General features: G+C 41.9%; 2 protein-coding genes across 2 annotated transcripts; one reads left to right on the top strand and one right to left on the bottom strand.

Moving 5' to 3' along the window:
• The first annotated feature begins 780 nt into the window (after positions 1-780).
• LOC124112356 lies at positions 781-6834 on the top strand. Its single transcript, XM_046472428.2, has 4 exons — positions 781-873; positions 1475-1591; positions 3522-3636; positions 3972-6834. The coding sequence occupies exons 1-4, from the start codon at positions 799-801 to the stop codon at positions 4118-4120; spliced, it is 456 nt and encodes a 151-aa protein (XP_046328384.2). The 5' UTR covers positions 781-798; the 3' UTR covers positions 4121-6834.
• A 2880-nt stretch (positions 6835-9714) lies between these two features.
• LOC124112369 lies at positions 9715-23173 on the bottom strand. Its single transcript, XM_046472446.2, has 6 exons — positions 23068-23173; positions 17590-17671; positions 14216-14343; positions 13663-13744; positions 13107-13234; positions 9715-12750 (listed from the first exon to the last, which is right to left on the bottom strand). The coding sequence occupies exons 1-6, from the start codon at positions 23165-23167 to the stop codon at positions 12674-12676; spliced, it is 597 nt and encodes a 198-aa protein (XP_046328402.2). The 5' UTR covers positions 23168-23173; the 3' UTR covers positions 9715-12673.
• Between the last annotated feature and the right edge of the window lie 884 nt (positions 23174-24057).

The raw sequence follows: 24057 nt of genomic DNA, 5'->3' as shown, positions 1-24057 counted from the left end.
TGTGTATGTTAGTCTCTCTGTGTGTGTTTGTGTGTGTCTGTGTGTGTGTGCGTGTATGTGTGTATGTATGTGTGTGTATGTGTGTTTGTATGTGTTTTGTATGTGTGTATGTGTGTGTATGTATGTTTATGCGTATGTGTGTGTATGTGTGTGTATGTTTGTGTATGTGTGTGTCTGTGTGTGTTACTCTCTGTGTGTGAGTATGTGTATATGTGTGTATGTGTGTGTATCCGTGTGTGTATGTGTGTTTGTATGTGTGTTTGTATGTTTGTGTGTACATGTATGTGTGTGCATGTGTGTATATGTGTGTGTGTATGTGGGTGTATGTTTGTGTATGTGTGTGTTTGTGTGTACGTGTGTGTGTATGTGTGTATGTATGTGTATGTGTATGTATGTGTGTGTACATGTGTGTGTACATATGTGTAGGCGTGTGTGTGTATGTGTGTGTTGGTCTCTTTGTGTGTATGTGTGTGTGTGTGTGTATGTGTGTTCGTATATGTGTTTGTATGTTTGTGTATGTGTGTGTATGCGTGTGTGTGTATGTGTGTGTTTGTGTGTTTATGTGTGTGTATATATGTGTGTGTATGTTTGTGTGTGTCTGTGTGTGTATGTGTGTGTGTATGCATATATGTATGTTTAATGCTAAAAGCGGCGTAAAATCACTCACTTAATCAGTATCACGATGCGCGACATATACTGTATATATTCTGTATGATATGTAGGCAAGCTGACGTAACAATGTTCAGGCTGGACACGTGACCTACTTCAACCTATGTAGGCCACCTGCTGGAGTTAGTAATGGCGGTCGCCCTGTCCACGGATCTACTGCCAGAGCTTCTGTCAACTCTGCAGAATGACGATAGAGCTATCCATGTAGGTACACACTCGAGTCTTGCCTCGTCCTGCAATGTGTACATCCCATACAACAATAGTGCTGGCGTAACTGTATGCCTGCGACAGTACCTCATTGAGCCTGATAGCCTAGGGGACGTCTCATAAACGGGAATGTTATCTTTGTGTTGACAATGTCAATATTCAGTTTAACAGCAGGGGATATTTATGTATCGTCAATGCTCCATAAGCATTGATGATTGTGCAATATGTCACGTTCAACAGTTGCCCTACCCGTATATGAAAACCCGTGAAGTATTGGTGATTGTGTAATATGTCACACCAACAGTTGCCCTAACCGTATATGAAAACATGTGAAGTATTGGTGATTGGGCAATCTTTGCCCTACCTGTTAATGAAAATGTCAAATTTCAGCTCATATACGGTCAGTTTGTGCAGAATATACAAACGCACCCTTCTAGCTTGTTTCCATCCATCACTAGTTTAGGACACGAAAAGAAAACATTTCAGGTAAATGAAATCGACAGCTGGTAGACCCAGCCAGAACCTAGGAATATGTGGTGATATGATTTCAATGTACAGGACTGTTCAACATTCAACTATTTTTTCTGTTATTTATTAGATTCGAGGTGAGATAAAATCAAAGCTCTGCTCCGTAATTACTGATTATGACGTCATAGTGGACCGCTGGCCGGACTACACAGCAGTGGTTGCACGGGTCAATGCTGCCACAGCCAAGGTGAACAGGCTACATGCTAATTACACTTACAAACTGCCTACTATACATGTAATACAGGCTGCCTACCATACATGTAATACAGACTACCTACTCACCATACATGTAGTACAGACTACCAACTCACAATACATTTAATACAGACTGCCTACTCGCCATACATGTAGTACAGACTACCTACTCTACATACATGTAGTACAGACTACCAACTCACCATACATGTAATACAGACTGCCTACTCGCCATACATGTAGTACAGACTACCAACTCACCATACATGTAATACAGACTGCCTACTCACCATGCATGTAATACAGACTGCCTACTCACCATACATGTAGTACAGACTACCAACTCACCATACATGTAATACAGACTGCCTACTCACCATACATGTAGTACAGACTACCAACTCACCATGCATGTAATACAGACTGCCTACTCGCCATACATGTAATACAGACTACCTACTCACCATACATGTAGTACAGACTACCAACTCACAATACATTTAATACAGACTGCCTACTCGCCATACATGTAGTACAGACTACCTACTCACCATACATGTAGTACAGACTACCTACTCACCATACATGTAATACAGACTGCCTACTCGCCATACATGTAGTACAGACTACCAACTCACCATACATGTAATACAGACTGCCTACTCACCATGCATGTAATACAGACTGCCTACTCACCAAACATGTAGTACAGACTACCAACTCACCATACATGTAATACAGACTGCCTACTCACCATACATGTAGTACAGACTACCAACTCACCATGCATGTAGTACAGACTCTCTACCATACATGTAGTACAGACTGCCTACTCACCATACATGTAGAACAGACTACCTACTCACCATACATGTAATACAGACTGCCTACTCACCATACATATAATACAGACTGCCTACTCACCATACATGTAGTACAAACAACCTACTCACCATACATGTAATACAGAGTACCTACTCACCACACTTGTAATGCAGACTGCCTACTCACCATACATGTAGTACAAACAACCTACTCACCATACATGTAAAACAGAGTTCCTACTCACCATACATGTAATACAGAGAACCTACTCACCATACATGTAATACAGAGTACCTACTCACAATACATGTAATACAGAGAACCTACTCACCATACATGAAATGGAGACTGCCTACTCACCATACATGTAGTACAGACTACCAACTCACCATACATGTAGTACAGACTACCTTCTCATCATACATGTAGTACAGACTGCCTACTCACCATGCATGTAGCACAGACTGCCTACACACCATACATGTAGTACAAACTACCTACTCACCATACATGTAGTACAGACTGCCTACTCACCATACATGTAATACAGACTGCCTACTCACCATACATGTAGTACAGACTGCCTACTCACCATACATGTAGTACAGACTACCTACTCACCATACATGTAGTACAAACTACCAACTCACCATACATGTAGTACAGACTGCCTACTCACCATACATGTAGTACAGACTGCCTACTCACCATACATGTAGTACAGACTACCAACTCACCATACATGTATTACAGACTGCCTACTCACCATACATGTAGTACAGACTGCCTACTCACCATACATGTAGTACAGACTGCCTACTCACCATACATGCAGTACAGACTATATGAGGCTCGTTAATAGAACTTGTATAGGAAGGACTCAACAATCTATATGGTTGTAAGTTGCTATAAATGGAAATTATGCTGACCTATTTTTCTTATACAAGCACGTGGTCTTCTCAGGGTTTCTCCTGAAGATGTTTTTATAATCCGAGATACTAACGCGTGACTCATTCAAAAACTATATTGTAAAATAATGCAAATAGAATTTGACGAATCGTTGAATTTATAAATTGTGTTGATGTTTGTTTCCCCAGTACCCTGTTCACCTCGGCCCTCTCGTCAGCGTCTTTACGACACAAACGGCACGACTGGAAACGCTGCTGCGACAACCCGACGTGCTGGACTGGTCAGCTAGGATCATATTTGTGTGTAAGTGTTACCATGGAAACAATGATCTCACTATAAATTCCAAACATGTCATTTCAACACAGCATTACTCAACCTTTCAGAATAATTCCTTGTTTCGACTAGGTTATTCAATGTATTACAAATATCACGTTTAGTAAGAATATGTAGGAAATGTTTCAGCAGATCAGTCTACTTTGATAAAATGAACATGAAGAGAATCATGGGTAATGGATACACTCGGACTTTCAACGACCATGGGTACCTTACATCTCACAACAGCAAACGTGTGTCGCCGTGGTATAAAGTGATGTGTGTTTCCCAGGTGTATGGATACTACATTAGCTTGTTCTAACCAGGTGTTGATATGACCGCCATGCCGGATGTGGTCAAGGCCATCGGTTATCAACACAGATCCTATACAGTGGACACATACCGCCTGATGACCGTCACACGGGCCAGGCTCCGAGTCAGGTACCCACAACATATACTTGTATACATACTCTAGGAACAAGGTTAAGCGCCCCCTGAAAAATTGTGAATCAATGTCGAGCGACCGCGAAAATAATTGGTAAAATCAGTTAAGCATACTAAGATTGGTAGAGCTTCTGGAGCGCTAATTACGGGCATAAACGATCTATCAATCAAAGCTAAATTTAGCACTATTTGAAATTATTCCGAACATTTGACGTAATTCTTGTTCAAAATGATTCGTAGCAGATTGTCTCATGGCGAAATGTGTTGAATAATAGCCATGATTTATGTAGAATGTCCTTCAAAGCTGTTCGTCGTCAGCTCGGATATGAACAAATTAATGTGGTAAAGGAACGTCCTAGGTCTGGACGGTCTCATGTGACGTCAGCAAGCATGCTCTGTTTCGTTAGGAGACAAGCCACAAGCAGCTGTCTGGAGGAGAACTGGATCCCTTGTCATCGAGGACATTGAGAATCAGCAGGTTTGAGATCAAGGAGGGTAATCAAGCATCCAAAACTGCCAGACTGTCTTCGCAGAAACCGTTTAGTTTGGTGTACAATGACACGTAGCTGCAAGCCGAAGACATGGAGGAAGATTCCCTGGACGGGTGGGAACAGTTTCCTGTTGAGTGTGACAGACTGGGGTATTCCCCCTTAACCACCCGTCTACATGGACGACAACCATTCTAGGCAGGTAACAGAGGCCTCCAACTCAAACGCGTCCATCCGTGGCTCATCGTGAGTCCATTTCTCAACCTGAGGGAACACATCCGGGACATAATGGTTCGCAAGACAGAAGCTGAACCAGCCAGCAGCACAAGCATTGCCTGAACCAACCAGCAGCACAAGCATTGCCTGAACCAACCAGCAGCACAAGCATTGCCTGAACCAACCAGCTGCACAAGCATTGCCTGAACCAACTAGTAGCACAAGCATTGCCTGAACCAACCAGTTGCACAAGCATTGCCTGAACCAATCAGTAGCACAAGCCTTGCCTGAACCAACCAGCAGCACAAGCATTGCCTGAACCAACCAGTAGCACAAGCATTGCCTGAACCAACCAGCAGCACAAGCATTGCCTGAACCAATCAGCAGCACAAGCATTGCCTGAACCAACCAGCTGTACAAGCATTGCCTGAACCAATCAGTAGCACAAGCATTGCCTGAACCAACCAGCAGCACAAGCATTGCCTGAACCAACCAGTACCACAAGCATTGCCTGAACCAACCAGCAGCACAAGCATTGCCTGAACCAACCAGCAGCACAAGCATTGCCTGAACGAACCAGTTGCACAAGCATTGCCTGAACCAACCAGTTGCACAAGCATTGCCTGAACGAACCAGCAGCACAAGCATTGCCTGAACCAACCAGTTGCACAAGCATTGCCTGAACGAACCAGCAGCACAAGCATTGCCTGAACGAACAAGTAGCACAAGCATTGCCTGAACCAACCAGCAGCACAAGCATTGCCTGAACCAACCAGCTGTACAAGCATTGCTTGAACGAACCAGCAGCACAAGCATTGCCTGAACGAACCAGCAGCACAAGCATTGCCTGAACGAACCAGCAGCACAAGCATTGCCTGAACGAACCAGCAGCACAAGCATTGCCTGAACCAACCAGCAGCACAAGCATTGCCTGAACCAACCAGTAGCACAAGCATTGCCTGAACTAACCAGCAGCACAAGCATTGCCTGAACCAACCAGCTGCACAAGTTTTGCCTGAACCAACCAGCAGCACAAGCATTGCCTGAACCAACCAGCAGCACAAGCATTGCCTGAACCAACCAGTACCACAAGCATTGCCTGAACCAACCAGCAGCACAAGCATTGCCTGAACCAACCAGCAGCACAAGCATTGCCTGAACCAACCAGTAGCACAAGCATTGCCTGAACCAACCAGCAGCACAAGCATTGCCTGAACGAACCAATTGCACAAGCATTGCCTGAACCAACCAGCAGCACAAGCATTGCCTGAACGAACCAGCAGCACAAGCATTGCCTGAACGAACCAGCAGCACAAGCATTGCCTGAACCAACCAGCAGCACAAGCATTGCCTGAACCAACCAGTAGCACAAGCATTGCCTGAACTAACCAGCAGCACAAGCATTGCCTGAACCAACCAGCTGCACAAGTTTTGCCTGAACCAACCAGCAGCACAAGCATTGCCTGAACCAACCAGCAGCACAAGTATTGCCTGAACCATCCAGTTGCACAAGCATTGCCTGAACCAACCAGCAGCACAAGTATTGCCTATACCATCCAGTTGCACAAGCATTGCCTGAACCAACCAGCAGCACAAGTATTGCCTGAACCAACCAGCTGCACAAGCATTGCCTGAACCAACCAGCAGCACAAGCATTGCCTGAACCATCCAGTTGCACAAGCATTGCCTGAACCAATTAGCAGCACAAGTATTGCCTGAACCAACCAGCTGCACAAGCATTGCCTGAACCAACCAGCTGCACAAGCAATGCCACATGTTCGGGAAAGTTCTTTGCGAAATAGACAAATTCTTCTTCTCCTTTGCTTCTCAAATTGTTGGCCAAACTTTGTAAGCTGGTGTTTAAAAATTTGAAACTGTCCAAGAAACGAAATTGATCTATTTGAAACATGATGAAGTGTTCCGAATTTTGACCTATGCACGTCAACTTTCGATCGGCAAACAGTTCTGCTGCTTGAAGAATCAAATGATTGTCATACCTCAAAGCATTGTCACAAATGACATTGACAAATTTGGCTTCGTTGTAGTTGCAGTAATTGTGACAAAGACCCCTGACTCGACCCGTCAAATGATCGTGATCGATGTGTCGCTCATTCTGCTGTACTTTCTCCCCGCAAAGATAGCAATGGGTTTCCGAAACTAAAGCTAACTTTTCCTCATCTGTTAATGTCATGGGCACGGGATGATTTAAGATGTCCACGATTTGATCGTAATCCTCCAAAAGGTGCGTCATGAAATGCTCTGAAGCCTGTTCCCCGCTATAGGTTCTCAATGGAAATGTGTACATGTCGGGTTCCCGACATACAATTTGATAACTAACCGCAGGGAATGTGCTCATGGACGTGGTGACTTCCTCGCCTCCCTGATGTCTCGTTATGTTCTAAAGGTGACAACACGGATTCAAAATCGCAGTAGATCACAAAGGGGACTTTGACTGTTTTGGCATAGTGGCCCAACCCAAATGTTTGAAAAGCTTTGTTTGGTTCAGGCATTTTAATTCGCTCTGCTTTGTGATAACAGTAGGGGGTATGCCTTTGTAGTCTGTCTTCAGTAGTGAAAGTCCACAAACATTTTCGACAAATGAATTTGTTGTTACTATCTCCAGTTTTTCTGATCAAAGCTGGCAAACTTGAGATCAGAACATAATGAGACAGCGGGGGTTCGTCTTCCTCCTCTACTTCTTGAGTTAACAGGAGGAGATCGATGTGACGCTCTTTGGGTACTTCGGAAGTTACTGAACTGATTCGTAAAGGAAAGATGACATGCTGTTGGTTCTCATCTTCGTCAAAACCATAGACATTGATACTTACATTGTTTGTTTTTTCAAATTTTGCACACCCTTTCAAATCTAACTCGTGTAGTTTGTCCTTGTAGTGACTCACTTGTTCTCTGACCATTTGAGACTGAACGGGGAACAGATGAGCCAAAACGCAATAGGCAAAACAGAGGTTGTCGTCCACATTTTTAATGTCTAACAGGCAGCGCTTTTTCTCTAACGAAGGGGGGAGGGGAAGATATGAACTTCTGCGAAAGGGTTGAAATTTAACTACGGATAATTTCACGCTCAACACAGTTTCAAAGTTTAAGTTTGAACTATCTCCTTCGTAATTGTCCATTAGTTTCATGATTGTATTTATGACTTCAGTGTACAGCCCATCCAAATCATCAGCTTGTGTGGCTGGAGACATTTTGGGTCTAAAGTAAGGCTCACTAAATGTAGTCAGACCATCAGAGTTTGTTTTGCTGAATCTAAATTGGGTACAAAGTCCCCACTTCATACTATGTTTTGTTTCAATTTCTGTTTTCAAGTGATGAATCATGTCAGGTTGAATTTTCACAAAATAATAGTAGGGATCATTTCCCTCTTGGCCCTGAGGAATAAAATCAAATTCCCTGACATTTTCATTTATTGCCTGTCTGGAACATGACTGTTGATTATCTACATTAGTTTTCCTACGTTTAGCTGCCGCCCCTCCACCACTTTGTTGATTTGAATGGGTTTTTCTCCTGTGTTTAGTGAGATCTTTCACAGATGGGAAAGTGGTCGAACATGTATGACAAGTAAAAGTAAAGGTAGAAGTAGAAGTAGATGGTTGTGGATCTTTGTGTTGACTTTTAATGTGCCTTTGTAAGCTATCACTACGGTTGAAAATGTTTGGAAGCTGGGCCACAATTTCTCTGATGTCTAACAATGTTCTGTTTGTTGCTGTAGGATTTTTGACAAACCTCACATGCATACACAGGTGTTGTAAATGGGGTAGACATTATTTTTTTTAACATAAAGTCTAGCAAACAATGTTCTTGGAATACTTTTTATCTTTCTGAAATAAATAATAAAAAATTAAAAAAATAGATTGGTATGTCTGTAGACTAATGAAGACAACATGATGATTTCACAATTATAATACATCCTCAGATAATGGGTTTAAAAAAAAGTTGAAACAATGATATGAAATACTTGTAATAACATAAAACGTATTATTAAAATACATTTTTAAAAAGATATGGTCTATTAATAAAAAAATTAAACTCTTACCTTCACACAGAAAATATATCTCTCCCAAATTGAGACCAAAAAGTTCTGTGGTATGGAGAATAAACACAATGTTCATTCATGAACCAAGAGAGACCAAATGCAGTATTTTGGGTCACAACACTGTTATTTATAGGGTAAAAAAACCAGGTGTATTCAAATTACAGTAGGTCTCGAGTAACGATAACTAGAGACGGTCTCAGAAACACATTTGTTTTTCAAGTATTTCCTTTCACAACAGTCGTGTTTACACAAGTGTTTCCTTTCAACTGTGCTGGGGAGGGAATCAGTCGTCCATCTCAACAGCAGGGAAAAAAATATTTAACTTGTTCTGTGTGTCTAAAACGTTCTGCTTTAATGAAATTAAAACCACTGGCTTGTTTATCAATATGACACATGCGGGTTAAGGGTGGCTCTTTTTTAGATTTGATTTTTGGGTTAGGTAGTATGTGAACTGAGCAATGCGGTCCACATGTTGGAATTGGTTTGGTTTAGACTCAAATTCACAATGCAAGTTATCACTACGGTATAAATGATAACGATTTGAGAAAAAAAGACTTCTGTTTTGGGTATTCTTTTCCCAAAGAGCTTCCATGAGTCGGTTGAGGTGGAACGAGTCATGGATGTGTGTACTGCTGACCCCCCCCCCCCCCCCCCCCCCCCCCCCCCACAAGGTCAAGGTTATGTGACGTCATCAGTCACGTGAGGTTACTAGGTGCACTTGTGACGTCATCAAATGTGGATGTGTGGATGATTACATCTTAAATATCTACTACTGATATTGCTGGAATATTGCTAAAGCGGCGTATAACCATACTCACTCACTCAATCTGAATTGTTTAAATGTCTTTGGAAATACACAAAAAAAGCTTTTGGGACATATTTCCTTTTTTATTGCTAAACATATACAGGTCAAGTACAAGCAAATGATATCGGGTTATTCCGTTTATTTTCTGAAAGAAGAGTGTTATTATGGTTCTGTGTCTGATGTTGAAAATAAGTCAGCAAAGAGCCGGAGTCACAAGAGACTAATTACACTGAACAATGAACAATATCTTAAATATGGCTGAGGGTGCCACAAAGAGTCGGTACAACCCTTTGCGCCGTGGGTGAGAGGTCTCCTTGGTTTAGAATAATAAAAGGAATATTATTGGTTGTTGATACACAATGGGGTTTTGCCCTACGGTTAATAAATGGCTTGACAGAAGGGAATACTTAATCCTGTTGGACTGGCACTTATCTTGTTGATATATCTACTGGGTGCTTGGAAAGAGATTATGATATCACAATCGACGAGCTTGTATGGAGGCTAAACCTTAATGAGTCTAAATTGAAGTATTTGCTCAATGCTATTCTGATATAGGCGAGAGCAGAGCAGATATACTTAAATAAAAAAGTTCAGGCAATCTATAAAACTATGTGGAGATGGGTTCTTGTTAGCTTAGGCTAGTATCTTTCTAGAAGCAATAACTGAAACTTCTGCATTTTTCCTGGATCCTAATATATTTTACCTTCTGTTCTGTAACTATATGAAAATTTGCATTAATGTTACACCATGATAACTTATATAAGCACTTGCTGTGGATCTAATTATAATATAAAACCTAATATAGATATTACACCATGATAGTATTTCAGAATTGGTATATAACTTGATGTAGTGTCTGTTGGAGTCTAGTGCTTGGTATATTGTCTGTTGGAGTCTAGTGCTTGATGTAGTATCTTTTAGTGTCTAGGGCTTCGTGTAGTGTCTGTTGGAGTCTAGTGTTTGGTGTAGTATCTGTTGGAGTCTAGGGCTTCGTGTAGTGTATGTTGGAGTCTAGTGCTTCGTATATTGTCTGTTGGATTCTAGTGCTTGATGCAGTATCTGTTGGAGTCTAGGGCTTCGTGTAGTGTCTGTTAGAGTCTAGGGTTTAGTGTAGTGTCTGTTGGAGTCTAGGGCTTCATGCAGTGTCTACTGGAGTATAGTGCGTCATGCAGTGTCTGCTGGAGTCTAGGGTTTCGTGTAGTGTCTGATGGAGTGTACTGCTTCATGAAGTGTCGGCTGGAGTGTACTGCTTCATGTAGTGTCTGCTGGAGTCTACATGTTCGTGTCGTGTCTGTTGGAGTGTACTTCTCAATGAAGTGTCTGTTGGAGTCTAGTGCTTCGTGTAGTGTCTGTTGGAGTCTACTGCCCCATGAAGTGTCTTCTGGAGCATAGTGCTTCATGTAGCGTCTGATCGAGCCTTCTTCTCCTCTTGAAGTGTCTGTTGGAGTCTAGGGCTTCGTGTAGTGTCTGTTGGAGTCTAGTGTTTGGTGTAGTATCTGTTGGAGTCTAGGGCTTCGTGTAGTGTATGTTGGAGTCTAGTGCTTCGTATATTGTCTGTTGGATTCTAGTGCTTGATGCAGTATCTGTTGGAGTCTAGGGCTTCGTGTAGTGTCTGTTAGAGTCTAGGGTTTAGTGTAGTGTCTGTTGGAGTCTAGGGCTTCATGCAGTGTCTACTGGAGTATAGTGTGTCATGCAGTGTCTGCTGGAGTCTAGGGTTTCGTGTAGTGTCTGTTGGAGTGTACTGCTTCATGAATTGTCGGCTGGAGTGTACTGCTTCATGTAGTGTCTGCTGGAGTCTACATGTTCGTGTCGTGTCTGTTGGAGTGTACTTCTCAATGAAGTGTCTGTTGGAGTCTAGTGCTTCGTGTAGTGTCTGTTGGAGTCTACTGCCCCATGAAGTGTCCTCTGGAGCATAGTGCTTCATGTAGCGTCTGATCGAGCCTTCTTCTCCTCTTGAAGTGTTTGTTGGAGTCTAGGGCTTCGTGTAGTGTCTGTTGGAGTCTACTGCCCCATGAAGTGTCTGCTTGAGCCTAGTGCTTCATGTAGTGTATGATGGAGTTTTCTTCTCCTTGAAGAGTCTGTTGGAGTCTGCTATTGCTTCATGAAGTATCCCATTAAAATTTACTATTGCTTCATGAAGTATCCCATTTAAATTTACTATTGCTTCATGAAGTTTCTCTTTGAGTCTACTGCTCGATACAGTGCCTGTTGGAGTGTAGTGTCATGTTAGTGTCCAGTGCTCCATGAAGTGTCTGCTGAGTTTATTGCTTCATGTAGTTTCGTGTTAGTGCCCAGTGCTCCATGAAGTGTCTGCTGAGTTTATTGCTTCATGTAGTTTCATGTTAGTGCCCAGTGCTCCATGAAGTGTCTGCTGAGTTTATTGCTTCATGTAGTTTCATGTTAGTGCCCAGTGCTCCATGAAGTGTCTGCTGGAGTTTATTGCTTCATGTAGTTTCATGTTAGTGTCCAGTGCTCCATGAAGTGTCTGCTGGAGTTTATTGCTTCATGTAGTTTCATGTTAGTGTCCAGTGCTCCATGAAGTGTCTGCTGGAGTTTATTGCTTCATGTAGTTTCATGTTAGTGCCCAGTGCTCCATGAAGTGTCTGCTGGAGTTTATTGCTTCATGTAGTTTCATGTTAGTGTCCAGTGCTCCATGAAGTGTCTGCTGGAGTTTATTGCTTCATGTAGTGTCATGTAAGTGTCCAGTGCTCCATGAAGTGTCTGCTGAGTTTATTGCTTCATGTAGTTTCATGTTAGTGCCCAGTGCTCCATGAAGTGTCTGCTGAGTTTATTGCTTCATGTAGTTTCATGTTAGTGTCCAGTGCTCCATGAAGTGTCTGCTGAGTTTATTGCTTCATGTAGTTTCATGTTAGTGTCCAGTGCTCCATGAAGTGTCTGCTGAGTTTATTGCTTCATGTAGTTTCATGTTAGTGTCCAGTGCTCCATGAAGTGTCTGCTGAGTTTATTGCTTCATGTAGTTTCATGTTAGTGCCCAGTGCTCCATGAAGTGGCTGCTGGAGTCTACTGCTTCATGAAGAGGGCGATGAAAGGCATCAGTAGAGAGGTCAAGGAGAGATAGATTCCACCGGCAGCGGAACCTGTCAAATAAACAGATCAGACTTAGCTTCGGTTCAGTTGTTATATTGACCTTCCTATGACGACTGCTACCAATACAGTCGACACTGCATGTCGTCACGGATTCCCAGTGATCTTATTGTCATTTCCATCAGCAAATAAAGCAATGAAGCATTATCTCAACTTACATTAAAATTATAGCTAGAAATTAGCCTTGCATGCCTCGAATAAGTATCCTTCATTTGAAACGAACAGATGTTTATCCGAAGACATTGGGTGAAGGGAAGTATCTCGTTTTGTTTGCGTCGTCTGCCTCGTGTCACACCCTACGCCCCGGGGGATCAGTTGATCACTTATACAGTTTGCTACTGCTACTTACATGGGAGGGCGTTCATCAGTACAGTGTTACTGGTGATGGCGGCATCAAGGCTGGCTTTCTCCACAACCTGGGAGCTGGTGCAAGCACCCACTTCGTCTTTCAGACACTCAATGTAGAGATTATAAGTCCTGGTGGAAAAACGTATTTCTAATTGTTAAAAGAACAAACAATGATGTCTGAAATGAAGGTCAGTATGTATCATGGCCTACTCCTTCTCTGAATTTATAGTCAGTAGGTATCTTGGCCTACTTCCTATCTAAATTATAAGAAAGTAAGTACCGTGGCCTACTTTCTGTCTGAAATGAAGGTCAGTATGTATCGTGGTATACTCCCTATCTGAACATGAAGGAAGTAGGTAACGTGGCCTACTCTCTATATAAACTGAAAGTCAGAAGGTAACGTGGCCTACTCCCTATATTAACGGAACATCAGAAGGTATGGTAGCCTAGTGGCTATCTGTATGACCTTAGAGTGGGCTATTATTGCTAGTGTGAAGGGAGTGATAGGAGAAGAAAGTATTGCGTGGAATGTTGAAGGAACGCAAAAAGAAACATACGCGCATCCTTCTGTCCCAAGGATACTTCCTGTCAGTGAACATACAAGAATATTGCAGGCAGCAGGCACGCTCGCCGCTGGACCTGCAACAGTTAGACACGTGTCATGAACATCATTCATGCTTGTTGACTTTTTAAAGTCAATTACGATCGTATTAATTTGCAATCCTTGTATTTCCCAACAATAACCCCTGGAGCAGATTTAACGAGAGTAATCAAATGTAAAACATCTCAATTCTCTTCACAATTATTAATTGATCAAACGATCAGTCGGGGCATATTGTGTGATGTACCCTGTGTTTGAGCCTATGTACCCCGAGCCGTCAGGTGTGATGTACCCTGTGTGTGAGCCTATGTACCCCGAGCCGTCAGGTGTGATGTACCCTGTGTGTGAGCCTATTTACCCCGAGCCGTCAGGTGTGATGTACCCTGTGTGTGAGCCTATGTACCCCGAGCCGTCAGGTGAGATGTACATAGGCTCACACACAGGGTACGTCACACCCTACGCCCCGGGGGATCAGTTGATCACTTATACAGTTTGCTACTGCTACTTACATGGGAGGGCGTTCATCAGTACAGTGTTACTGGTGATGGCGGCATCAAGGCTGGCTTTCTCCACAACCTGGGAGCTGGTGCAAGCACCCACTTCGTCTTTCAGACACTCGATGTAGAGATTATAAGTCCTGGTGGAAAAACGTATTTCTAATTGTTAAAAGAACAAAATGATCAAAATGAAATTTAATAATTAAAACAGACAATTACCATAGGATTATATATATTAATTTAAGAAAACAATTAAAGCAAAATACGTTATTAAAAACTCGGTCACGAAAAGGATTATTTTGGGTAACAACGTTTTCCTATACATCATACTTCTTTACTACACATCATATATGGCTAACAGCGTCTTCACTACACATCACATATGGCTAACAGCTTCTTCACTACACATCACATATGGATAACAACTTCTTACTAAACATCACATATGGATAATAACTTCTTCAATATACATCACATATGGATAATAACTTCTTCAATATACATCACGTATGGATAACAGCTTGTTCACTATACATCACATATGGATAACACCTTCTTCACTATACATCACGTATGGATAACAGCTTGTTCACTATACATCACATATGGATAACAACTTCTTCACTATACATCACGTATGGATAACAGCTTCTTCACTATACGTCACATATGGATAACAGCTTGTTCACTATACATCACATGTGGATAACACCTTCTTCACTACACATCACATATGGATAACAACTTCTTACTAAACATCACATATGGATAATAACTTCTTCAATATACATCACATATGGATAATAACTTCTTCAATATACATCACGTATGGATAACAGCTTGTTCACTATACATCACATATGGATAACACCTTCTTCACTATACATCACGTATGGATAACAGCTTGTTCACTATACATCACATATGGATAACAACTTCTTCACTATACATCACGTATGGATAACAGCTTCTTCACTATACGTCACATATGGATAACAGCTTGTTCACTATACATCACATGTGGATAACACCTTCTTCACTACACATCACATATGGATAACAACTTCTTACTAAACATCACATATGGATAATAACTTCTTCAATATACATCACATATGGATAATAACTTCTTCAATATACATCACGTATGGATAACAGCTTGTTCACTATACATCACATATGGATAACACCTTCTTCACTATACATCACGTATGGATAACAGCTTGTTCACTATACGTCATATATGGATAACAGCTTGTTCACTATACGTCATATATGGATAACAGCTTGTTCACGATACATCACATATGGATAATAACTTCTTCACTATACATCACGTATGGATAACAGCTTCTTCACTATACGTCACATATGGATAACAGCTTGTTCACTATACATCACATGTGGATAACACCTTCTTCACTACATATCACGTATGGATAACAACTTCTTCACTATACGTCACATACGGATAACACCTTCTTCACTACACGTCAAATATGGATAACAGCTTGTAGAGATTATAAGTCCTGGTGGAAAAACGTATTTCTAATTGTTAAAAGAACAAAATGATCAAAATGAAATTTAATAATTAAAACAGACAATTACCATAGGATTATATATATTAATTTAAGAAAACAATTAAAGCAAAATACGTCATTAAAAATCGGTCACGAAAAGGATTATTTTGGGTAACTACGTTTTCCTATACATCATACTTCATCACATATGGCTAACAGCGTCTTCACTACACATCACATATGGCTAACAGCTTCTTCACTACACATCACATACGGATAATAACTTCTTCAATATACATCACATATGGATAACAGCTTGTTCACTATACATCACGTATGGATAACAGCTTGTTCACTATACATCATGTATGGATAATAACTTCTTCAATATACATCACATATGGATAACAGCTTGTTCACTATACGTCACATATGGATAACAGCTTGTTCAATATATATCACATATGGATAACACCTTCTCCACTACATATCACATATGGATAACAACTTCTTTACTACACATCACGTATGGATAACAACTTCTTCACTATACATCACATATGGATAACAACTTCTTTACTACACATCACATATGGATAACAACTTCTTCACTACACATCACGTATGGATAACAGCTTGTTCACTATACATCACATATGGATAACAGCTTGTTCACTTTACATCACATATGGATAACAGCTTCTTCGCTACATATCACATATGGATATCAACGTCTTCACTACAAATCACATATGGAGAACAGCTTCTGCACTACAAATCACATATGGATAACACCTTCTTCACTATACGTCACGTATGGATGACAGCTTCTGCACTACAAATCACATATGTATAACACCTTCTTCACTATACGTCCGTATGGATGACAGCTTCTTCACTACACATCACATATGGAGAACAGCTTCTGCACTACAAATCACGTATGGATAACAACTTCTTCACTATTCGTCACATATGGATATCAACGTCTTCACTATACATCACATATGGATAACAGCTTCTTCACTATACATCACATATGGATAACAGCTTCTTCACTATACGTCACATATGGATATCAACTTCTTCACTATACGTCACATATGGATATCAACTTCTTCACTATACATCACATATGGATAACACCTTCTTCACTATACGTCACATATGGATATCAACTTCTTCACTATACGTCACATATGGATATCAACTTCTTCCCTATACGTCACATAAGGATATCAACTTCTTCACTATACGTTACATATGGATATCAACGTCTTCACTATACATCACATATGGATAATAATTTCTTCACTTAAAAAAAGGTTTGGATATCAACTTCTCCATTTGACATCACATATGGATAATAACTTCTTCACTATACATCACGTATGGATAACAACTTATTCACTATACATCACATATGGATAACAACCTGTTCACTATACATCACATATGAATAACAACTTCTTCACCATACATCCCGTATGAATAACAACTTTTTTATTGTACAGTCACATTGTTTCAGGGCAGCCTACGTCCAACAGTTGTTGTTACTTAAGGTTTCAGTTTGAAAGTAAGTAGGTATCGTGGCCTACTCCCTGTCTGAATTGAAAGTCATCAGGTGTAGTGGCCTACTCCTTCTCATTAATAAAAGGTCAGTAGGTATTTTGGCCTACTCCCTATCTGAATTGAAAGTCAATAGGTACAGCGGTCTAATCCCAATATGGACGGAGCATCAGAACGTATGGCAGCCTAGTGACTAAATGTATGACCTTAGAGTGGGCTATTATGGTACGTGTGAAGAGAGTGATAGGAGAAGAGGGTTACGCGTGGAATGTTGAATTAACGCAAGAAGAAACATACGTGCATCCTTCTGTCCCAAGGATACTTCCTGTCAGTGAACATGCAAGAATATTGCAGGCAGCATGCACGCTCGCCACTGAACCTGCAACAGATAGACACGTGTCATGAACATCACACATGCTTGGTGACTTTTTAAAGTCAATTACAATCGTATTTATTTGCAATCCTTGTATTTCCCAACAATAACCCCTGAAGCAGATTTAACGAGTGAAGTCATCTCATTTCTCTTCCCAATTATTAAATCTAGTTGATAAACACATCAAAACAATTCGTGGCTTGTCCTTGAGTAACACGTATTAATGGAGCGAGGAGGCTATCAGGTCTACGCGAGAATGTCAATAGCATGCACAAGTGGTACTCTTTTCTGACAGCGAGTTCATGCTGTTAAGTATTTCACATGTATAAATGATAAACAATCAGGCGCAAGCAGCGTTCATCAAAACAATCAAGATGAACAAGATTTGTTCCCTGGAAACTTCAAACTTCTCATGGCAGCGAGTAGAAATATTGGAAGTGTGTAGTTACCTGTTGAAGTGTTGAGGTTTCGACACCCCGGTGTCGTTGCAGTGACGAGAAATATTGGAAGTGTGTAGTTACTGGTTGAAGTGCCAATGTTTCGACACACCGGTATCATTGCAGCGAGGAGAAATATTGGAAGTGTGTAGTTACCGGTTGCAGTGCCAAGGTTTCGACACACCGGTATCATCGCAGCGAGGAGGAATATTGGAAGTGAGTAGTTACGGGTTGCAGTGCCAAGGTTTCGACACACCGGTATTGTTGCAGCGAGTAGAAGTATTTGAAGTGAGTAGTTATGGGTTGAAGTGCCAAGGTTTCGACACACCGGTATCGTCGCAGCGACGAGAAATATTGGAAGTGAGTAGTTACTGGTTAAAGTGCCAAGGTTTCGACACACCAGTATCGTTGCAGCGACTAGAAGTATTTGAAGTGAGTAGTTATGGGTTGAAGTGCCAAGGTTTCGACACACCGGTATCGTCACAGCAACGAGAAATATTGGAAGTGTGTAGTTACTGGTTGCAGTGCCAAGGTTTTGACACACCGGTATTGTTGCAGTGACGAGAAATATTGGAAGTGTGTAGTTATGGGTTGAAGTGCCAAGGTTTCGACACACTGGTATCGTCGCAGCGACGAGAAATATTGGAAGTGTGTAGTTATGGGTTGCAGTGCCAAGGTTTCGACACACTGGTATTGTTGCAGTGACGAGAAATATTCGAAGTGTGTAGTTATGGGTTGCAGTGCCAAGGTTTCGACACATCGGTATTGTTGCAGTGAGGAGAAATATTGGAAGTGTGTAGTTACCTGTTGCAGTGCCAAGGTTTCGACACACCAGTATTGTTGCAGTGAGGAGGAATATTGGAAGTCTGTAGTTACGGGTTGAAGTGCCAAGGTTTCGACACACTGGTATCTTTACAGTGACGAGAAATATTGGAAGTGTGTAGTTACTGGTTGAAGTGTAGAGGTTTCGACACACCGGTATTGTTGCAGCGAGGAGAAATATTGGAAGTGTGTAGTTACCGGTTGCAGTGCCAAGGTTTCGACACACCGGTATCGTCGCAGCGACGAGAAATATTGGAACTGAGTGATACTGGTTAAAGTGCCAAGGTTTCGACACACCGGTATCGTGCAGCGAGTAGAAGTATTTGAAGTGAGTAGTTATGGGTTGAAGTGCCAAGGTTTCGACACACCGGTATCGTCACAGCAACGAGAAATATTGGAAGTGTGTAGTTACTGGTTGCAGTGCCAAGGTTTTGACACACCGGTATTGTTGCAGTGACGAGAAATATTGGAAGTGTGTAGTTATGGGTTGAAGTGCCAAGGTTTCGACACACTGGTATCGTCGCAGCGACGAGAAATATTGGAAGTGTGTAGTTATCGGTTGCAGTGCCAAGGTTTCGACACACCAGTATTGTTGCAGTGACGAGAAATATTCGAAGTGTGTAGTTATGGGTTGCAGTGCCAAGGTTTCGACACACTGGTATTGTTGCAGTGAGGAGAAATATTGGAAGTGTGTAGTTACCGGTTGCAGTGCCAAGGTTTCGACACACCAGTATTGTTGCAGTGAGGAGGAATATTGGAAGTCTGTAGTTACGGGTTGAAGTGCCAAGGTTTCGACACACTGGTATCGTCGCAGCGACGAGAAATATTGGAAGTGTGTAGTTATCGGTTGCAGTGCCAAGGTTTCGACACACCAGTATTGTTGCAGTGACGAGAAATATTCGAAGTGTGTAGTTATGGGTTGCAGTGCCAAGGTTTCGACACACCGGTATTGTTGCAGTGAGGAGAAATATTGGAAGTGTGTAGTTACCTGTTGCAGTGCCAAGGTTTCGACACACCAGTATTGTTGCAGTGAGGAGGAATATTGGAAGTCTGTAGTTACGGGTTGAAGTGCCAAGGTTTCGACACACTGGTATCGTTACAGTGACGAGAAATATTGGAAGTGTGTAGTTACGGGTTGAAGTGTAGAGGTTTCGACACACCAGTATTGTTGCAGTGAGGAGAAATATTGGAAGTGTGTAGTTACGGTTTGAAGTGCCAAGGTTTCGACACACCGGAATCGTTGCAGCGAGGAGAAATATTGGAAGTGTGTAGTTACCGGTTGCAGTGCCAAGGTTTCAACACACCAGTATAGTTGCAGCGAGTAGAAGTATTTGAAGTGAGTAGTTATGGGTTGAAGTGCCAAGGTTTCGACACACTGGTATCGTCGCAGCGAAGAGAAACATTGGAAGTGTGTAGTTACCGGTTGCAGTGCCAAGGTTTCGACACACTGGTATCGTTGCAGGGAGTAGAAGTATTGGAAGTGAGTAGTTATGGGTTGAAGTGCCAAGGTTTCGACACACCGGTATCGTTGCAGCGAGTAGAAGTATTGGAAGTGAGTAGTTATGGGTTGAAGTGCCAAGGTTTTGACACATCGGTATCGTCGCAGCGACGAGAAATATTGGAAGTGTGTAGTTACCGGTTGCAGTGCCAAGGTTTCGACACACCAGTATTGTTGCAGTGAGGAGGAATATTGGAAGTGTGTAGTTACTGGTTGAAGTGCCAAGGTTTCGACACACCGGTATCGTCGCAGCGACGAGAAATACTGGAAGTGTGTAGTTACCGGTTGCAGTGCCAAGGTTTCAACACACCAGTATAGTTGCAGCGAGTAGAAGTATTTGAAGTGAGTAGTTATGGGTTGAAGTGCCAAGGTTTTGACACACCGGTATTGTTGCAGCGAGGAGAAATATTGGAAGTGTGTAGTTATGGGTTGAAGTGCAAAGGTTTCGACACACTGGTATCGTCGCAGCGAAGAGAAACATTGGAAGTGTGTAGTTACTGGTTGCAGTGCCAAGGTTTCGACACACTGGTATCGTTGCAGGGAGTAGAAGTATTGGAAGTGAGTAGTTATGGGTTGAAGTGCAAAGGTTTTGACACATCGGTATCGTCGCAGCGACGAGAAATATTGGAAGTGTGTAGTTACCGGTTGCAGTGCCAAGGTTTCGACACACCAGTATTGTTGCAGTGAGGAGGAATATTGGAAGTGTGTAGTTACTGGTTGAAGTGGCAAGGTTTCGACACACCGGTATCGTCGCAGCGACGAGAAATACTGGAAGTGTGTAGTTACCGGTTGCAGTGCCAAGGTTTCGACACACCAGTATCGTTGCAGCGAGGAGAAATATTTGAAGTGTGTAGTTACCGGTTGCATGGCAAATGTTTCGACACACTGGTATCATTGCAGCGAGGAGAAATATTGGAAGTGAGTACTTACGGGTTGAAGTGCCAAGGTTTCGACACACTGGTATCATCGCAGCGACGAGAAATATTGGAAGTGTGTAGTTACCGGTTCAAGTGCCAATGTTTCGACACACTGGTATCATCGCAGCGACGAGAAATATTGGAAGTGTGTAGTTACCGGTTGCAGTGCAAATGTTTCGACACACCGGTATCGTTGCAGCGAGGAGGAATATTGGAAGTGTGTAGTTACGGGTTGAAGTGCCAAAATTTCGACACACCGGTATCGTTGCAGCGACGAGAAATATTGGAAGTGTGTGGTTACCGGTTGCAGTGCCAAGGTATCGACACACCAGTATTGTTGCAGTGAGGAGGAATAATGGAAGTCTGTAGTTACGGGTTGAAGTGCAAAGGCTTCGACACACAGGTATCTTCGCAGCGACGAGAAATATTGGAAGTGTGTAGTTACCGGTTGCAGTGCAAATGTTTCGACACACCGGTATCGTTGCAGCGAGGAGAAATATTGGAAGTGTGTAGTTATGGGTTGAAGTGCCAAGGTTTCGACACACTGGTATCGTCGCAGCGATGAGAAATATTGGAAGTGTGTAGTTACCTGTTGAAGTGTAAAGGTTTCGGCACACCGGTATTGTTGCAGCGAGGAGAAATATTTGAAGTGTGTAGTTACTGGTTGAAGTGCTAAGGTTTCGACACACCGGTATCGTTGCAGCGACGAGAAATATTGCAAGTGTGTAGTTACCTGTTGAAGTGCAATAGTTTTGACACACCAGTATCGTTGCAGCGAGGAGAAATATTGGAAGTGTGTATTTATCGTTCCAGTGCCAAGGTTTCGACACACCGGTATCGTCGCAGCGAGGAGAAAATTGGAAGTGTGTAGTTACCGGTTGCAGTGCCAAGGTTTCGACACATCGGTATCGTAGCAGCGAGGAGAAATATTGAAATTGGGAAGTTGCTGGTTGCAGTGTAGAGGATTCAAAACAGCGGTATCTTCAAGTGGCAGAAGAAGTAACGCACAGGCATTCAGCCGCCAACATGTTTCGAATGGAAGCAGACGTCTTCACGTCTGAACTGTTCTCAAGGCAAGAGAGAGGCATCACCAAGTCCAACTGTATGGCTTAGGCGGCACCGTGATGGTATTCCAGACGGCCATTCCTACCTTGCCTCCCCAAAGACCATCATGTACAGTCAACATCACAACACCACGATTTCCAACATCGAGACCCGACATCCAAATTGAGGACAAGTGGACTCGCACCGTCAATGGTATTTACATATATTTTGCATGGTACGTAACGAGAATTAAAGTTCCTGCTGGGAGGGGGCTTATGGTTGGAGGGAATATCCCAAATGTTTGCTGAATACATTAAGTTTTGAAACCAACACCTTTAGAAATGGTTTCCACTATGACAGTATGATCATTACTGTCTAATTTGTCTTGCTCTCAACCTGCGATCAACATTAACAGAAATGAAAGGGGTACATTACGATGTATAGTGAGAAACCTATATTCTGGGGCTAGGGAATTTTAACGAAAAAGTAAATGGTCTCAGAAAATGGTTTAAACACCTTGGTTTGATGTTGAAAAATATAATAAGTTGTCATTTTGAACATGAAAGGTATAGTCTCATAGTTTTAATCAACAAAATATCTGGTTTTGCTGAATCCATATCTGGTCTCAAACAAAATGTCCGTCCCTAACACATTGTAGAAATAAACAAAATGAGAAAAACTTACAACAAAGAGCGAGAAAGCCGAGAACAGTATTCATTTTTGCTGTGGCTGTGTTGTTTAGGCTGGTGCAGTTGTCTTCAATATGTCCAGTTCCTACTAACATGGAAAGATGGGTTTGAAATATATAGGTATATCTACAGACACGCACTCCATGGTTACAGAGCCTAACAATTGTGTAGGTCAGAGATTGGTCGGCTCGACGGTGACAGTTAAAATGAAGTACCCCAGCTGCACACGCAAGTTACAAAGTGACACGCTATGGGAAACCCGGACATACACAACAGTGTTCATGTATTGTGAAACATATTGTATTTTTAGAATGATGGAACTGATTGGGAAGGTTGTGCCTGTCCCGTCCACCGGTTGAGAGGATGTCAGACCACGCTACACATACTCAGAATACCGTGTAGGTGTCAATGCGTTCAAAGCACTCTGTGAAGTCCAGACGTCAGATGGTCTTCATTGAAACTATTGAAAAGATTAACACTAAAGCCACACATTCCTTAACTGTACTGTCAACCTTGATGTTAATTCAATCAGACGCTGTATATACAATATATCCCCTACATTTGTAGAATACAGTAAGATCTGATATCAATGTATCTTCATCACTTGGATGAGATAAAGATAGTCTATCTACCTTCAGATGAAGTCGTCTTTTAAAACACGTTAAAAGTCGCTAAAGACACGTTAAATGACGTTTAAGACACATTTGACGTCACTTTATTGGTCATTTTCGACACACTAGATGACGTTACGACGATGTTTGAATAATTAGCTGCATTATAAATTAATTAAATGGAAATGTAAGAGGAGGTGTAAGAGGAGGTGAAACATGTAGTGTTGTTGTATGTACATTGTACGCAAGGAACATTATCAGTAAACCTATCAATGGTAATTGTTGGACAGATCATTGCTTTTGAAAGTCGACAGAATGGAAGTATGTGCGATATGTTTGACTAATAGTGTTGCCCAGCACGACTGTCATTCAAG

The sequence above is a fragment of the Haliotis rufescens genome, unplaced genomic scaffold (assembly GCF_023055435.1).
Source record: "Haliotis rufescens isolate VD_foot unplaced genomic scaffold, xgHalRufe1.0.p SCAF_48, whole genome shotgun sequence".
Classification (NCBI taxonomy): domain Eukaryota; kingdom Metazoa; phylum Mollusca; class Gastropoda; order Lepetellida; family Haliotidae; genus Haliotis; species Haliotis rufescens.
This window is presented reverse-complemented; position numbering and strand designations above follow the sequence as displayed.

What these genes read in the sequence shown, in the direction of transcription:
- LOC124112356 (XM_046472428.2), top strand. Translation starts at nt 799, where the DNA reads ATGGCGGTCGCCCTGTCCACGGATCTACTGCCAGAGCTTCTGTCAACT. An exon ending in TCAATGCTGCCACAGCCAAG is followed by an intron (nt 1,592 to 3,521) that starts GTGAACAGGCTA and finishes TTGTTTCCCCAG; the next exon opens with TACCCTGTTCACCTCGGCCC. An exon ending in AGCTAGGATCATATTTGTGT is followed by an intron (nt 3,637 to 3,971) that starts GTAAGTGTTACC and finishes TGTTCTAACCAG; the next exon opens with GTGTTGATATGACCGCCATG.
- LOC124112369 (XM_046472446.2), bottom strand. Translation starts at nt 23,167, where the DNA reads ATGTTAGTAGGAACTGGACATATTGAAGACAACTGCACCAGCCTAAAC. An exon ending in ACTGATGAACGCCCTCCCAT is followed by an intron (nt 13,745 to 14,215) that starts GTAAGTAGCAGT and finishes TAACTGTTGCAG; the next exon opens with GTCCAGCGGCGAGCGTGCCT. An exon ending in CTTGGGACAGAAGGATGCGC is followed by an intron (nt 13,235 to 13,662) that starts GTATGTTTCTTT and finishes TTTTTCCACCAG; the next exon opens with GACTTATAATCTCTACATTG.